Below are 17595 nucleotides of genomic sequence, written 5' to 3'. Positions count from 1 at the left end.
ATTATTATAGGTATGCTGGCAAGTAGTATATGTGCTGCAACACATTCAAGTGGGACATTTTGTCATGTGCTGCTGTGCAACATTTTCTTCTTGTTGTGTGAGACATCTATTGGCGTGAAAACGTACAGCACATTTTTCATTGAGGTGAATATCTTAAATGGATGCTAACCGCTGCTCCATTCACTCACACGCAAGCAATTACAAGCAAACTCTCTTTTGTGTGTGTGTGTGTGTGTGTGGGTGTATGTGAGAGTGAAGCGGGAAAAATTAATTTGCTTTAGAGAGATTTAATTAGTTTTTGTCCGTGTTTTGCATTTCGTTTTCATTGAATTTTTATTCTGTCTTTGTTTTTATCACACTTCCATTCAGCGGCACTTGGCTCGCTTGAACGCCAATGACGCTTGGTGAGTAGCATTTTTCACAGCTAAGTGGAAAAGTAAACAGAAATCCATTATCTCAGCAATTATGGTCCGTCTAATGGTCTTTCTGGCTCGGACCAAAGTTCCCAACACAGAGTGACATGCGGATAATGAGATGAAATGATGCGATGGGATGAAGGCAAAATGAAAGCTTGCGATGGACAAATTCTGCAGCAAGCGAATGTGAAGGACTGGTGGTCTTTTGGTGAAGGGGAGTTTGGAATAAGTCATTGTAGAATCAAAAACAAAAAAAAAGAGCAATCATTGTCGGTTGACACAAATGGAGGAAGTGCAATGCAGAGGTAAAAACTGCACAGCCACAACAACCTGAAGAGAATTTATTTCTTAAAACCAAAAACTATGAGTCTACTTTGATGTCAATTTTGTATCCTAAATCTATGGAGGCTCTGATGTGTTCCTTGAGATTAATAAAACCGTTGCGCAGGGACTCTTGGGTGAGAAATTCGCGCAACTTTTCCTGCCCTTCGCAGTAGACCAAATTGTCAGCGTTGTCAATCATCTTTTGCAGCGACACTTCCAAGCGATAGAGGATCAGCAGCACCTCGCCACCTCGATTTTCTTCACTTTCGTCTTCCTCTTCCCGCCTTAGTCCACCAGCAAGCTTGACAAAACCCTGGGCAGCTGTAAAATCCAGGCCAGTGACTTTATGGCAGTCAATGACAATGGGAATCTGAAATTCGGCTTGGGTAGCGGCCTTCAGCACTTTGGCTCTCAAATAATTGATGGCTGGGAAGTAGATGCCATTGCCTGCTGTCACAAGGATATACTGCATTTCATCCATCTGAGGTAGAGATAATTGAGGTGTTCGGTTCAACATGAAGCCTAAAGTTTACTTACCTCTTGAATTTTGACAGACACCTCGGGACGAGCCCACAGGAACAACAAGTGCGCCACATTGACAATAATACTCACAAACAGTCCCACCTCCACGCCACATAAAATGCAGACAATAAAGCACAGTACCCATATGGCAAAATCTCTTTTCGATTCACGCCACAGTCGCAAAGGCAGTTTGAAGTCCAGCAAGGTGAATATGGAGCAAATCAAGATGGCAGCCAATGTAGCTTCAGGTATATAATTGAAGTAGGGACTTAAGAAGGCCAAAGCCAGCAATACTATGATGCCTATGGAAGATACGAACACTCACATCTGGGTCTTGCCGTCATTTAACATGAATTCTCATTTACCCGAGTACAAGTTGGCCATTGGACTTTTTAGACCACAAGCTGTACTTATGGCATATCTGGTAAAGGCTCCCGATGATGGCATCGCCTGGAAAAAGGAACCGAATATATTGCACATTCCCAGTGTCAACAGTTCGTGATTTGTGTCCACCATACCCTTAGGAGCTGAGAGAGAATAAAATAGGCGGCAAAATGGTGTTAAAAAGATTTTGTGAGAATTGGTTTACAAATCAAAAGTTCAAAAGTTAAAGAATGTTTCAACTTGGTAAAACGATTAAAAGCCCGTCAAGTTCAGCTGTGCCGAATCTTATACATCCTTCCCCGCAGGTCGCATGAGTCAAGTTCTTTGTACGGATACTTTTTATGGGCGGAAACTGAAGAAGCATAATGGGTGATATTGCAAAGTGCTCATGTTTTTTTTTTTATATATTTGTAAAGGAATTGCTTTCTGTAGGTAAGGTTTCAAGAGATTCGTTTACACAGTTTTGTTATGGATCGATCCAGGTATAGGTATTTGTTATAGATGTTTGAGTACAAAGCAGAAATCATCATGAAAATTTCAGCCAAATCTAATTACAATCGGGAGATAAGTTTTTATGGGAATTATGGAGCGATTCGAAGCAACCTTGGTACAGCTAATGGACGTCTTAGAAGAAATCACCGCGTCTAATACTGGCGCCCTCTAGAAGCACACAAAGTTATATCGGGAGATCGATTTATATGAGACCTAAATCAGGTTATGGACCGATTTTGACCATACTTGGCACAGATGATGAATGAATGAATCGATGCCAAATCAGTTAAGAACTTCGCACCAGGGGGCACAAGAAGTTTAACTGGGAGCATGGATTATATGGAAGCGATATCTAAACATGTATGTCACCGTGGCTCAGAGGTTATCATGTCAGAGGCATGCGGAATGCCTGAGTTTAAATCTCGGCGTGAACAACAGGACAAATTCTTAGCTTTGGTTAACCCCTAACAAATACTGGCCACTTTCGTAACGTATTCAGCCATGTTAAAATTTCTCTAGCAAGTGGTGTCGCTAAAGGTGCTGTCACACTTAATGTGCTTGTCTGATGACATGTCAAATTTTGCATTTGTCAAAGTTCACACATATATAACAACTATAACAACATTGTAGAAGTCATATTTCAGTTCATTCAGATAAGAATTGCGCCATGTAGGGGCTCAAGAAGCAAAATTGGGTGAAAGGTTTATATGGGATCAAGCTAGTGATCGATTCAGACCATATTAGAGTCGTATGTTGAAGATTATGAGAGAAGCCGTTGTACAAAATTGCTGCCAAATCGGATGAGAATTGCGCCCTCTAGCGGTTCAAGAAGTCAAGATCCCAGATCGGTTTATATGGCAGCTATATCAGGTTAAGTACCGATTTGCGCCATACTTATCACAGTCATTGGAAGTCATAACAAAACACCTCATGCTAAATTTCAGCCAAATTGGATGAGAATTGGGCTCAAGAAGTCAAGACCCCGAATACTTATATATGATAGCTATATCAGGTTATGGACCGATTTCAACCATACTTAGCTCTGTTGTTGGAAGTCATAATAAAACATCTCATGCATAATTTTAGCCGAATCGGATAAGAATTGTGCCCTCTAGCGGTTCAAGAAGTCAAGATCCCAGATCGGTTTATATGGCAGCTATATCAAAACGTGGACCGATGTAGCCCATTTGCAATCCCATCCGACCTACACTAATAATAATAGCTTTACTCCTTCGGAAGTTAGCGTGCTTTCGATAGACAGATGGACGGACAGACAGACTCATCTCGCTGCTACAATATAACAGCAAAAAAGTGTTATTTTGTATTGCACTCTGTATCAATATTCATATACCGATTAACATTCACATGTATTGGTCGGGGGACATTACTTAAAAACAAGTAAAAGCGTGCTTAGATAGATGCATTGTAATCTTGTATACCCTCCACCATGGATTACATTTGCAAAGTTCTTTGCGCGGTGTCTCTTATATAGGCAAATAAAGGATAATGGATAGCAATTGCTATGGAAGCTACATCAGGTTATGAACCGATCCATACTTCTCTACTATGTTGGAGACCATTGTAGGTGCCATTGTGCAAAATTTCAATTAAATCGGTTAAGAATTGCGCCCTATACGGGATCAATAAGTAAACTTGGGAGATCGGTTTTATGGGGGCTATGTCAGGTGGGTTATCGGTGATAGACAAAATCACTGCGCAAAATTTCTAGACGCTCCAGAAGTGAAAATGGGAGATTGGTTTATATGGGAGCTATATCAGGTTTTGGACCGATTTGGACCATACTTGGCGCAAAGAGGTCATAAAAAAAGTCACTAGTCAAATCGGATAAAAATAACGCCCTATAGTGACCCAAGAAGTATAATCGGGAGATTGGTTTATTTAGGAGCTATATTAGGTTATGGACCGATTCAGACCCTATTTGGCAACCAACTCGGATAATAATAACGCTCTCTAGAAGTTCAAAAAAAAAAGATCCGAGATCGTTTAATATGGTGCTATATCCAAATATGAACCAATATGGCCCATTTACAATCCCAACTGACCTACACTAATAGGAATTAGGACAGATGAATCGATTGAAAATGTCATGGGGATCATCACAGTTTAAGATGTAGGAGTTCATTTTCCAGGTTGGTGCAGTTTCCTGTACCACAGGTTGCCCGAATTGATAAGGCGCTTCCATTTTTTTCCTGTTTTTTTCTTAAGCCTAAATTGTATACTAGGCACTACCTGGTCTGTCGGATAATCATCGCGACTGTTTATGTTTCAACTACTTACTCAACTTTCCGATGGATAGATTGGTTAGTATTCCAACGACCGGTATAACAATAATTCCAACATTCATGTCTGCTACCATTTCCCAGAATGTGTAGGTTTTTTCGGGCGCCTCAATAGTGAATGCGGGAAGCGTCAAGTTTGGCAATCCTGATAAGGCATTCATGCTTAGGACATATGGCACCTGTGGCTCCGACAGCAGCCAGATATACGATATTATGGCAGTTATCACCACAATCAAAGTGTTGCGAGAGAAGGAGAGATAACGACAAACGGTGGCAACGGTTTTGTTAATATTCCGTCTTGTGGCCAGCTTTTCCAGAAGCTAAAGAAAGAAAGGATAAATCAAAACGAAAGCTCCGGACTTGGTACATGACGATCTTGCCTCGAATAACACCAGAAACACAATGGCACATACACCCATGATGAGATCGCCGGAACTGGATTCGCTGTATCTGGAGAAAAGGGTCTTCACCGACTCTATAAAACCAGAGACTAAGTACTTAATGCCAAGGAGCACCTTCAGCTGTGACTCAATGACCAAAACGGCTGTGGCCGAGGAGAAAGCTTTGATCACAGGCATTGAAATGAACTCAAAGATGAAACCTGGAAAGAGAAGAGTTGCAGTTGCACCATGCATTATCATCTGTTTTTGTTTGCGCAAAAGCGATGGTAATTTGCAATAAAATCTTATTTGGTGTTAGTGTAAAGTGACTTGGGGTTTCCCATTCACTATGCGTATAATGTTGCTTATTACACTAGTTTACATAAAAACCCTATGTCTTCTTATCACCTACCCATTCGTAGACCGGACATTATCAGCTGAACAATGCCACTCAGAAAAGTCAACATGAAGGCAAACTCTAGGGGTTTACCCACTGTAAACTGCACGCTGACAAGGGCCACCAGGCTGGTGGGTCCGATAATGACCTTGTCAATCGACCCAAAGAACAGGTAGATGAAGGGGCCCACAAACGCCGAGCACAGCCCATATCTGGCTGGGAGTCCTGCCAGCAGAGCACATGCAATGCTCTCCGGTATGATGGTGAGGCCTAAGGTGATGCCCGCAATCACATCATTGATGCCCCACTCCAAGTTGTAGTGACCTATCCAGTTTAGCATGCGGACTTTGCTTCTCAAATAGTTTTTGGCTCTCTTGCCAGCATTGCGATTAGCTGACTTTGCTGTGAAAACAACGCGTTTATGCTTCCTTCCTCCTTGGCCGTCGTGCAAAATTTCCATTTGCTCCGATGCATCTTCCTCCTGCCTGACCTTGACTGTTGTTGAATCCATTACAAATAAGCGATTTATTTCGCTGCGGCGTTTTATCTATTTCTACGAGAATAAGTCAATCGACTGGCACTGCCACAGCAATAATGATCTCCATGCCACCGCCATCTCGGAGAGGCCACTCGACCACATGAATAGCAGAGGCTACAGTGACTGGGGACTTTCTGTTTGCCGTGCAAATCAACGCCATCGGGACTAATTGTTTTTATCAAAATTTACACGTTTTCCTAATGCCTACACAATCGGGCGGAGAGACGTCTACCCCATTCAAAGTCCGCGATTGACACCATCGCTTGAATATCCAAGTGTGAATTTATTTTATTATTAAAATGCGTTAAACATCTGAGCATACATGACGACTTCTATGGGGGACGTGGACGTGGCGGCTGTGACATCTCGAGAGAGAGAGAGAGAGAGAGAGAGTGACGCGCCGTTCTGCTTGGTTTATCTGTTGACATTTGCTTTTGTGTGTCACTTGTTCGTTGTCTATGTGGACAAGATCATCGTCTTAATTGGATCATTGACGTGCTAGTTTAAATTTGTCCGTCCGTCCGTCCGTCTGTCTGTCCGCAATGCGATTACAGTAAGTCCCAAAGTATGTGTCAGCCAATGTTTGCTTTGCCCTTTCCGGGTCTGGTACCATGATGTATTTTTCCACCGAGACAAGTCAATCATCCTCACAAATCAATTATTGGGATGTGTGGTGGTGGGATCAATGGGAAGAAGAGATCATAACATATGAACACAATTTTGTGTGTTTTCTGGTTTAAAGACACAAAATGTGTGTTTTTGCAGACAGATGGGACACTCTTAAAAGGCTTACGATTCATATTGGTTTCACCGAGAGGAAAAAGAATTTCCCAGTCTTTTCATCATTGCCTTTGCTGTTTCCACAAAATGTTAGTAAGTTTATAAGTTTTGCAGAAAATTTTTGATGCCCGAATATTTCGATATGGTTCCGTCGGCAGTGCAGCAGTTTAATAAATTTGTTAGTACAAACATCAAGAAAATCCCTTTAAAAGGGTAACCGGGCACTTATATGCCAAAACACTGTTATGGTAAAAGCAACCATTTTACTTATACTATTGGGTTGCCCAAAAAGTAATTGTCGGTAATATAGTAGTAATATAGTCGGCGTTGACAAATTTTTTCAACGGCTTGTGACTCTGTAATTGCATTCTTTCTTCTGTCAGTTATCAGCTGTTACTTTTAGCTTGCTTTAGAAGAAAAGTGCGCGAAATTTTGTTTACATTTGTTTGTTTGGCGTCAATTTTAATATGGGTACCACATGTATTGAAAGAAATTCATTTAACAAACCGAATCAACGCTTGTGATATGCACCTTAAACGCAATGAATTCGAAAAGTAATTGCGGATTTTTTAAAAGAAAGTAAATGCATTTTTAATAAAACTTTGAATGAACTTTAATCAAATATACTTTTTTACACTTTTTTTCTAAAGCAAGCTAAAAGTAACAGCTGATAACTGACAGAAGACAGAATGCAATTACAGAGTCACAAGCTGTGAAAAAATTTGTCTAAGCCGACTATATGAAAAATCCGCAATTACTTTTTGGGCAACCCCATACATGGCATAGTATCTCACAAATGTTGCCATCATTAGGAGGGGATAACCACCGTTGAAAATTTATGCTGAGGTCTAAAGAACTAAAGGAAAATTTAAATTCGATCATATGGGTCATTAAAAAACACAGTACAGTCTTTTTTTAAGTGTTTTTTTTTATCCGTTGTTGTTTTTTGTTTATTTTTCTCTTTACCCGAAGTTAATGGGGTTAAACAGATGTCTCTCTGAGCTACACGCCTTACTTGATTACAGATGGCTACGTAAACATATAGTACATTCTCTTTGCATTGTTTTTGAGTAAGTGTCACATCCAGTAATAAAAAATCTATTTTTAAATTTGTACCTAAAGCAGTAGATTATGTTAAACTCATCAGCAAAATGAACGATAGAATTTTGCTGCTTTAAATCACGAAATCTCTACAAACGATCTTTCACAAGTACCTTAAAAATGACTGTTCAGCGAGGGAGTGAGAAATACTCTCTAAAACGTTTGTAGAGTAAAAACACATAGTATATAGACGAAGCTTAAGTAACTGGCTGACGGCCACATTTAAACAAACAACACCAACAACACTCCACAGTTATAATGAATTCATTTAGCATTACCAACCTTTCGCTCAGCTACCTGCCACCTCTTATAAACCCGCCGAGTGTTTTCCGTCTCACAATTATAGTTTGACTTTACCATGCTCACTCTCTCAATTTCTCCAACTATCACTCTCACACATTCACCTAACTACAGCTTTTGTAAAATTTTAATGTGGTGGTCTCACAATTCAACTTCGAAAATAAGTAAATTACACAATTTGTAATTTACTTATTTTCGAAGTTGCAATTTTAAAAAATCCAGTCTAATCTCGCACCATGCAAAATCGCAAGATTGTTGGTTATTATACCCTACATCACTATTGTGGTACAGGGTTTTATAATTTAGTGAATTTGTTTGTAACACCCAGACGGAAGAGAGATAGACCCATTGATAAGTATACCGATCGGCTCAGAATCACTTTCTGATTCGATTTAGCTATGTCCGCCCGTCTGTCTGTCCGTCTGTCTATGTAAATTTGTGTACAAAGTACAGGCCGCAGTTTTCATCCAATTATCTTAAAATTTGGTAAAGGCATGATTTTCGGCCTAGAGACGAAACCTATTGAAATGGGAAAAATCTGTTCGGATTTGGATATAGTTCCCATATATTGTATATGTTCGTTCGATTTTCAGTAATAACGCAATAAAATGGTCATTTGTCAAACGTTTCTCTCGAAATTTGGCAGGAAGGATTTGTTATGTCTCTCGACATTGCTGGTGAATTTCATAGAAATCGGTTCAGAATTAGATATAGCTGTCATATATGTATATCGCCCGATTTCCACTTCTAGAGCCACTGCAAGCGCATTTATTGACCAATCTTCCTACAACGCTGTCATCGACGACTTTCACAATATCTGTTAAGTTTGCTCGAAATCGGGTCAGTTTTAGGTATAGCTCCCATATATATGTTCGTCCGATTTCAAGAAATATTGCAATAATGTGTTCATTTGTTAACCGATTCTCTCGAAATTTGGCAGGAAGAATTTGCTTATGACTCTTAATATTACAGCTAAATTCCATAGAAATTGGTTTAGATTTAGATATAGCTGTCATATATGTATATCGCCCGATTTTCACTTCTAAACCATCAGCAAGCGCATTTATTGACCAATCTTGCAAAAAATATGCACAACGCTTTCTTCGATGACTACCACAATATCTAAGAAGTTTAGTCAAAATCGATTTAGATTTAGATGTAGCTCCCATATGTATGTTCCTCGGATTTCGGCCAATTTGTTGTCCTTTGCAACCGTAGTTATTACATCTTGAACATATTGGCTTTGCTCGAAATTTGATACGGCGATTTTAATAACCCATTGGAAAACATCCGACAAAGTTCATCAGAATTGTTTCAGAATTATATTGGGTTGCCCAAAAAGTAATTGTGGATTTTTCATATAGTCGGCGTTGACAAATTTTTTCACAGCTTGTGACTCTGTAATTGCATTCTTTCTTCTGTCAGTTATCAGCTGTTACTTTTAGCTTGCTTTAGAAAAAAGGTGTAAAAAAGTATATTTGATTAAAGTTCATTCAAAGTTTTATTAAAAATGCATTTACTTTCTTTTAAAAAATCCGCAATTACTTTTTGGGCAACCCAATATATAGTTCCCACATTGTATTTATAGGGTAGGTGTAGGGTATTATATAGTCGGCACCGCCCAACTTTTGCCCTTTCTTACTGGTTTTTATTAATGTAAATTGCATAATTTACCCATTCCATTGCGACATTACTTCCATTAAAGGACAGAGGGAAAACTATTTACATATGAGTGAATGCTGTCCGATTCAAGTTTGAGCTTCTTTAAAGTGTCGCCAGCATTAGGAGGGGTTAGAAACTCTTTAACATTTTTTCTGATTTTCTTTTTAGGATTTTAAGGCGGATCAGAGGATGCCAGCGCCATGGTGACCTCCGAGTTAGTAATGTAAATGGAAAAAATGGGGCCATGTTTAGGTATAGCTCCCATGCAAACCGATCATGCGATATGACTTCTTCAGAAATCAATTGTTTTAGCTTGGTTTCTGTTATGACTTCAAACTGCCATGCTAAGTGTTGTCTGGCCCATAACCTGCGACCAATGGTGGAGTATTCAAACACATTTATATTTAAGGGTCACCAGACCCTCTCTGGAGGTTACTGCATTGTCTATATCATCAATTTGCCTGCGTTGTGTTGAAATGGATTATGGGCAATACTGATGTTAATCGATCAAGGCCGCCATTTACGTTATTTCATTTGCTCACGAATTAAAGATTAGGAAATATGAGTTAAGGTAGAGTTACATAGAAAGAGGGCGCGCGTGCTGCGCACTTGTATGGTTGGAAAAAAGTTAAATTAGTTAGGTTTCGATTGTGTGAGCTCCAGAACAAGCGTACGCACGCATCTGACGGAATAAGTTAACCAACTCTTAATGTTAGGTGGCTAAAACCATCATGTGGACACATTTGATTGCTTAAATATGCATAAGTACTGCGCGTGGTATGTAACTCCATCTTAGATGAATTTAGGGAGAAAAGTTATTAAGTTATTGGCTTTAGCAAACAAGTGGACTACTGCGCTTGTTTAACACTCGAATGTTAACCAGGGTAACCTTAAGTTTGTTTAATATTTGAACAGTCGACATTGTAAAGTTTTTTGAAGTAGGTATAGATTTTGGGACAATCTTGGTTCTTACCAGCTGAACCAGTTTGTTTGTCGTTCTGTCGAACATTGATTGCTTTCCATAGCTCAGAAAATAATGAAAATATTCGTATCGTTGCATCTGAATTGTTTTGACCCAATTTATAAGTGCTTTAAAATGCTTTAAACGCAAATAACAGTTAACTTGAGCAAATATTAATTAAACACCGAATTATTTACAGTTATGTATACTTATACCCCCTACACCAATGGTTAAGGGTTTCGTGGTGTCTTGCCTTTGCTTGCAATGCCAAGAAAGAGCTGATGTAGGCTCCATTTCAAAGTATGCCCATCAACTCAGAATTATTTCGCGATTCAATTAAGCCATATTCGTCTGTAAACTCTCGGTATTTAAGCAAGAGCTGGTGCCACGCGGTCCCTTACTGAGGCTCTCCACTCAATACCGCTGGTTGGCTGCAACTACAGTTGCAGCTACGCCGTAAGGAGCATTTCACTATGCGCAACGTGTGGACGCGTCCGGTAGCTCCCAGTTTTGCTTATCGTGCTTATAACGATGAACACCACAAAATCAGAGCTTAAAGTTCCAGATCTTGTGGTGCTCATAGTCGTCCAGTAGTGGGAATATAATGGCAAAGCCTTGTCTCTGCAGTTATCTTCGTTTTATTTCTTCTTGAAAGCCACGCGTCTAAAGAAAACACCCTGCATATGTTGCAAGAATTTCGATTTAAGTTATATTAGAAAGATTCCTCGCAATCTCTACACTCTTGAGTTCACCCTTTTTGTGCGGATCTATATTTTGAATCGCTCCCTCTTTTTAAAGCCACATTCAGTTGTTGTGGCCTTTTGCACTTCAGATGGTGTTAAATGAGTATATTTCAGCCGCTGGCCCCCATATGACTAGGCATGAAATAACAAACATGGGTTCTCACTTACCTGCTTTTTTTTTCTTTTTATTTTGTTTTGTGCGTGTTACAATTCGCGACACATTTCTATGATGGGTTTTGGCTTTGCGTCTGTAAATTAATTTAGAATTATGCCAAGAAGAAATTCGTAGAAGCTTTTCCTTTTGCCTTGTTGAAGGAAAAAGTTTTTGACATAAATCTCTGCCTCCGCCCCCCGGCATCTCTACACCGCCGCCTTCTCATGCTAGTAACACATTAACATCGAAACGTTGGTGGCGTATGAGTGCCACCAATTGTTTCATATCGGTTTCATTGTACAGTAAATGGGTAGGGAAGTAGTACACCTAGATCGGATACCGGATGGCGGTATCTGGGGAGTGGTTAACTTTTCAATTCGAAGCGAATTCAACTTAAAATTTGTTTATCATCATCATCATCGTCGTCATCAAGGGGTGAAGGTGTATGGGTGGATGTTTGCATTGGAGGTACAATATCTTTGTTTGTGTTTTTAATTACGGGTCGCACACACAAACACGCCGCTTAGTAGACACATACAACATATGTACGAGGGCGCATTTGGGCGAGTGTGAACAAGAGAAATATTTCTAAGTTGCGATTGGCAAAAACAAAGGAGGAAATTAAAAGTTTTCCTTTCGGCATAAAGTGATTAAAATTCTAAAGATTTTTCCATGTTACCAGCCCGACCAAACGCCCGCCAGCCTCTCTCATGATTTTCCAAACACACAAAGAATGGCAATAAATTCCGAAAATTTCAAATGCCAACATGTGTGAATAATATTTGGGTTAGACAAAGTTTCTATTCTCGCACACACACACACACACTCGCATACCCACCCACGTTCACATGTACACAACCGTTTACACTCACATGGTATTTGCTTTGTTTCACACTTTCAACTATCTGTGAAAATGCTTTCGTGAAACTCATACAGCACCATTTTGGGCCAAGTGTTATGTGACTAGGATTCGATTGGAGCTCTTATGTTGCCACGAAAGTAGGTCGACCCACCTGTGCAGGGCTCTAGGACAACACCTTTGAGGGCTTTTGACTATGAAAACGAATATTAAATTAACGATCGAGCCTGTGTTGTCCCACTTTTGTTGACAAGTTTAGAAAAAAAGGAGAAGCTAGCAAGTCAGCTGTTTATTTCCAAGTTGTTAAAAAGACTGGTCTGCCGATTTAAGGTCGAAATCGGATTATATTTGGATAAAGCTGTCATAAGAGCCGATCTCATGACGCATAAAAACTGCTTTTATTACTCGATATTGACAACATTTGGAATAGTGAGTAGTTTTGGCCGATATATCCAGACACCAACACGGAACAAAACTTCTTTAGTTCACAAATGTTAACAACAATGTTTATCCATGGTGGTGCATAATGCATTCACAAAAACTGAAATTTAGTTTTTGTTATCCCCACCACAGAAGGATGGGAGTATATAAATTTTGTCATTCCATTTGTAACACATCGAAATATCCATTTCCGACCCTATAAAGTATGTATTCTTGATCGTCGTAAAAATCTAAGACGATCTAGCCATGTACGTCCGTCCGTCTGTCCGCCTGCCTGTTGAAATTACGCTACAGTCTTTAAAAATAGAGTTATTGACCCAAAACTTTGCATAGATTCTTTTTTTTGTCCATAAGCAGGTTAAGTTTGAAGATGGGTTATATCGGACTATATCTTCATATAGCCCCCATGTAGACCGATCCGCCGATTTAGGGTCTTAGGCCCATAAAAGCCACATTTATTATCCGATTTTGCTGAAATTCGGGACAGTGAGTTGTGTAAGGATACTCGATATTCTTCTTCAAATTGGCCCCGATCGGTTCAGATTTGAATATAGCTGCCGTATAGACGGATCTCTCGATTTAAGGTCTTGGGCCCATAAAAGTCTCATTTGTTGTCCGATTTTACCTCCTTTTACATCCTTCTTCAATTTGGTCCAGATTTGGATATAGCTGCCATATAGACCGATCTCTCGATTTAAGGTTTTGGGCCCTTAAAAGGCACGTTTATGGTCCGCTATCGCCAAAATTTGGGACAGTGAGCTTTGACTTATGTCAGGCTTTACGACATCGTGTCGTTTATGGTTCAGATCGGTCTATATTTGGATATAGCTACCATAAAAACCAATATTTTTTTCTACAAAATTGAACAATAACTTGTATTTATTAGACAACTCAATGTCCGTGCCGAATCCAAATCAGTCCGTATTTCGATATAGCTGCTATGCGGGCATAAAATATGCATTTTTCACCAGACTATGACGAAAGGTGGTGTATACCCGAGGTGGTGGGTATCCAAAGTTCGACCCGGCCGAACTTAAAGCCTTTTTACTTGTTTGTTTTTTTTTCTTAATTATTACTTTACATTTCCCCAACTACTACGTCAATATGGTGGCAACTCTGGACGCCTATCATGTTCTCTTTGTTACTTGCCAGTAAATGGCAGCAAAGAGGCTGTGTTCTGCAAAGTAATGGCTGTGGCACCAACCGCTCCCGGTTCAACTGAGAGTAATGGCCTTAATGCACTTTGGCAATGGCAACATTCAAATCACAGACTTGTGTAAACACTTAACCCATGTTTGAGTTGGAAAACATAAAATCCTGCGTGCTTGCAGCAGCTTTACAATGCCGCCGATCTGAAATATTTACGTGCTCCCCCAACAAATGGAGGATTTGTGTACGCGCTTCACGTATGCCCAGTTGTAAATTCCTACCATAACCATTCGCACACTCACACACACACAGACACTTGCTCGCTCGCCTTAAGAGCCATTAAAAATTCCCAATAACGTTCAATAATAAAGCAAACATTAATTTTTATGTTGTTACAAGACTGCGCTCGTACGCCACTGGCAAACGTGCCCATGAATGCTGCCTATCATGCATACGAGATCATCTCCGCCAGGACATCGAAAACACCTGTGTTCGTAAGCGCTGGCCTGCGATATTTTATGCAAAAAAAAATTCTTACGACACCATTTGCCAAAACGTTTTTAATGAAAAAATCTCAATGGGCCAAAATCGGAAGCGGGTGTGTTATTTCGCGAAACGCTGTCGTGACCTACATATGTATGTACATGTTAGGCCTCAAAAAACCCATGGATTTGCTCATGCTGCCAACATCTTAGATGGAATCATAGCAAGGGTTTTTTTTAAGAAAGAGCCTCGAACTAGCAAAGCCTTTGACATTTCTTCTAAAGCCTAATTGGGATTTTGCTCGTTTTATGACAAAAAGATTCCTCGATTTTAAGCCGGATTTTGGAAGTGCGTTTAGGTGATACGAAAGCCATTCTTCCTTTGGATGTAGTGGGTGGTTGCAAACAAAACGTGGATTTATTTTTTAATTTTTGGACATTTTATTAAAACATTTTTCAACGGCCGCTCCTTTGCCTCTTACGATATGCAGCGATGAATGCTCGCATCTAGAATTCCCACTAGCCCATGAAAACTATCAACTGAAGTAATAAAACATGTATTTACAGTAGCGGATAAAATCCACAAAGCGGTTTAGTGGTCACCTATTAGCGAAAACAAAAACTAAAAGCGCTTATGCAAATGAAGCTGAAAATATGTGTAAAAACTTTTGGTCAATGAATGGGATACACTTTGGCAGAGAACAGCAGAATGAAATGCCATCAGGCTAAGTGGAGCAACGATAAAAATTAGCCTCGCAAAATTGTTGCAAGGTTCAGCAATGTTTGCAAAAGCTTTAAATTTCTGGGTATTACTCACCGTATAGCCTTTAAATTAACGAGATGGAAGACGTAAGTTCTGGCCAATAGTTTGTCATCCAACTGTTAGGATTTGCTTAAAATGAAGTATGCCCCGGCAATTAGCGTAGATTGTTATTGGATCTATTTGATTTATTTCATCACAACTCATGTTTCAAATGATTTGTTTATGAGTGTCTGTTTGCATCTTTTTAAATATCTGGGGGCGATCTTGAACTGGAAGCACCACAGAAGGCAGATATGCGTAGATGTTGGTCGCTATGCCTAAGAACTATAGAAGAACTCAAAATAGGGGCTGAATTCGTAGATGATTCAATGGCTCTACAAAGGAGTGTTTGGGTCGATTCTACCATACGCATATTTAGTATTTAGGAGGCCACCGTAGCGCAGAGGTTAGCATGAGCTTATCATTGAGCTTAAACTTGAATCGGACTGCGCTCATTTATATGTGAGAAGTGGAATGTTCATGGGAAACATTTGCACTTTTTGGATCGCAATGGAGAGGAAGTACGATATACAGGTCCAACGAAAATATTATGATAACAATGCCGACTATAGCGCTAGAAACAATTTTGAACTTAACGCCCATAGATATACATATAAAGTATGCCGATGCACAGTGGGATAAGATTAAAAAAAAAAAAAACTAGTAAAAATCTGCTGCTTGATATACAACTTTTTGAAAAAGATGATATGCAAAATTTCAAGCCCCTAGTTCGTCCTGGAGCCTTTAGGCAGTCCAAGAAATTTGATACCCTCGTCCTATCGAACAAATCTTCATTTGTAATCAAAGTCCGTGGGTTACAAGAGAGCGATTAACGTCCACGCTACATAGGCACAACTCGTATCTTTTGCTGACGGTGACGTTTTATCCCTCTGTGGTACAACGGAATGAGAGAGCGGAGGAAGTTTCATTAAGAGGCAGATGTTTGCCGACGATAAACTTGGAAAACGCGTAACCCATCGCATCAAGCGCGATTCAAGGACATGGGCAATGGACGTACAATTGACAAGTTGTAACAAAAAAGCAGAAATAGGCTTTTCGAGTATTTTATTCGGGATTGGTAGAGTGTACAACATGACAATTACTGGCTAGTAGGGTGTACATTCATTTCTACACTCAACCAGCAAAAATGTTTACTAACACAGCAGTTTTTGTCTGTTGAAAATGGGAGAGCAGACATAACTGCTGTTTCAGCAAACATTGGGCTGCTGTATTAGCAAACATTTCGGTCAGCTAAATCAGCAAACAAAATCTGCTGAAAAAAATGTTATGCTGCTTTTTATATTTACCTTTTACTTGTTCCGATTACTTTAGGCATTTTTTTATACCCTCCACCATAGGATGGGGGTATACTAATTTCGTAATTTTGTTTGAAACACCTCGAAATATGCGTCTGAGACCCCATAAAGTATATATATTCTTGATCGTCATGTCATTTTAAGTCGATCTAGCCATGTCCGTCCCTCCGTCTGTCTGTCGAAAGCACGCTAACTTTCGAAGGAGTAAAGCCGATCTTGGGTCTTGACTCCTTGAGCCCATAGAGGGCGCCATTTTCGTCCGATTTTAAATTTTGCACGTGGTGAAATTTTGCACGTTGTGTTTTGGTGTCACTTCCAATAACTGTCCTAAGTATGGTGCACTGTTCAGCATTCATTTATGGTCCGAATCGGATTATAACTTGATATAGCTCCAATGTCACAACAGTTCTTATTCAGTATTCTTTGTTTGGCTTAAAAGAGATACTGTGCATAGAACTCGACAAATGCGATCCATGGTGGAGGGTATATAAGGTTCGGCCCGGCCGAACTTAGCACGCTCTTACTTGTTTTAAATTTTGTTGGAAGAAATTAATTTCAGTTGTGGAATATTGCTGTAAAAAAGCTGGATGGGCTCGCTCGCATTTTTTGTTATTGCTCTACTAACGTTCACATGACCAACATGGCCTTTTGTTTGTATATTTAAAAACAAAAGATTATGGAGAATATACATTGAGTGGCGATTATAAACATCCACTGTGAAACATATTTGCATTTTTATTTTTTCTTCTAACATCCCCTTCGTAATTAAGCAGCAGTCCTTTTCAGCAAACAACAGACTTTTCAACAGTAAGCCTGCTGCTCTGAAATTGCAAAACTACTGCTACAATAGCAACAAAATTAACTACTAATATTCTGCAGACAGTGTTTGCTATTTTCCGCAAACCTTTTTCTATGATTGCTCCAATATTTCTCATATGGGTATTTTGATTTTAATTTTAAATACGCCAAGTGGTACCGGTTTATTTGATTTTCATCTTTGAACTTAAGCCCATATGATCAAAATATGCAGACAAATGACACAATTCAAGCGAGGTTCGGTTGACTGCGATAGAGAAAAAGTGCAACGTAAGG

The 17595-nt window shown here is 39.6% G+C and overlaps 1 protein-coding gene across 1 annotated transcript; it reads right to left on the bottom strand.

The window, feature by feature from the left end:
- Positions 1 to 683: 683 nt before the first annotated feature.
- LOC106087709 (sodium-independent sulfate anion transporter) lies at positions 684 to 5856 on the bottom strand. The gene is made up of 6 exons (XM_013252853.2): positions 5231 to 5856; positions 4819 to 5039; positions 4437 to 4758; positions 1628 to 1789; positions 1278 to 1564; positions 684 to 1221 (listed from the first exon to the last, which is right to left on the bottom strand). The coding sequence occupies exons 1-6, from the start codon at positions 5724 to 5726 to the stop codon at positions 778 to 780; spliced, it is 1932 nt and encodes a 643-aa protein (XP_013108307.2). The 5' UTR covers positions 5727 to 5856; the 3' UTR covers positions 684 to 777.
- Between the last annotated feature and the right edge of the window lie 11739 nt (positions 5857 to 17595).

The sequence above is a fragment of the Stomoxys calcitrans genome, chromosome 2 (assembly GCF_963082655.1).
Source record: "Stomoxys calcitrans chromosome 2, idStoCalc2.1, whole genome shotgun sequence".
NCBI classification, from domain to species: Eukaryota; Metazoa; Arthropoda; class Insecta; order Diptera; family Muscidae; genus Stomoxys; species Stomoxys calcitrans.
This window is presented reverse-complemented; position numbering and strand designations above follow the sequence as displayed.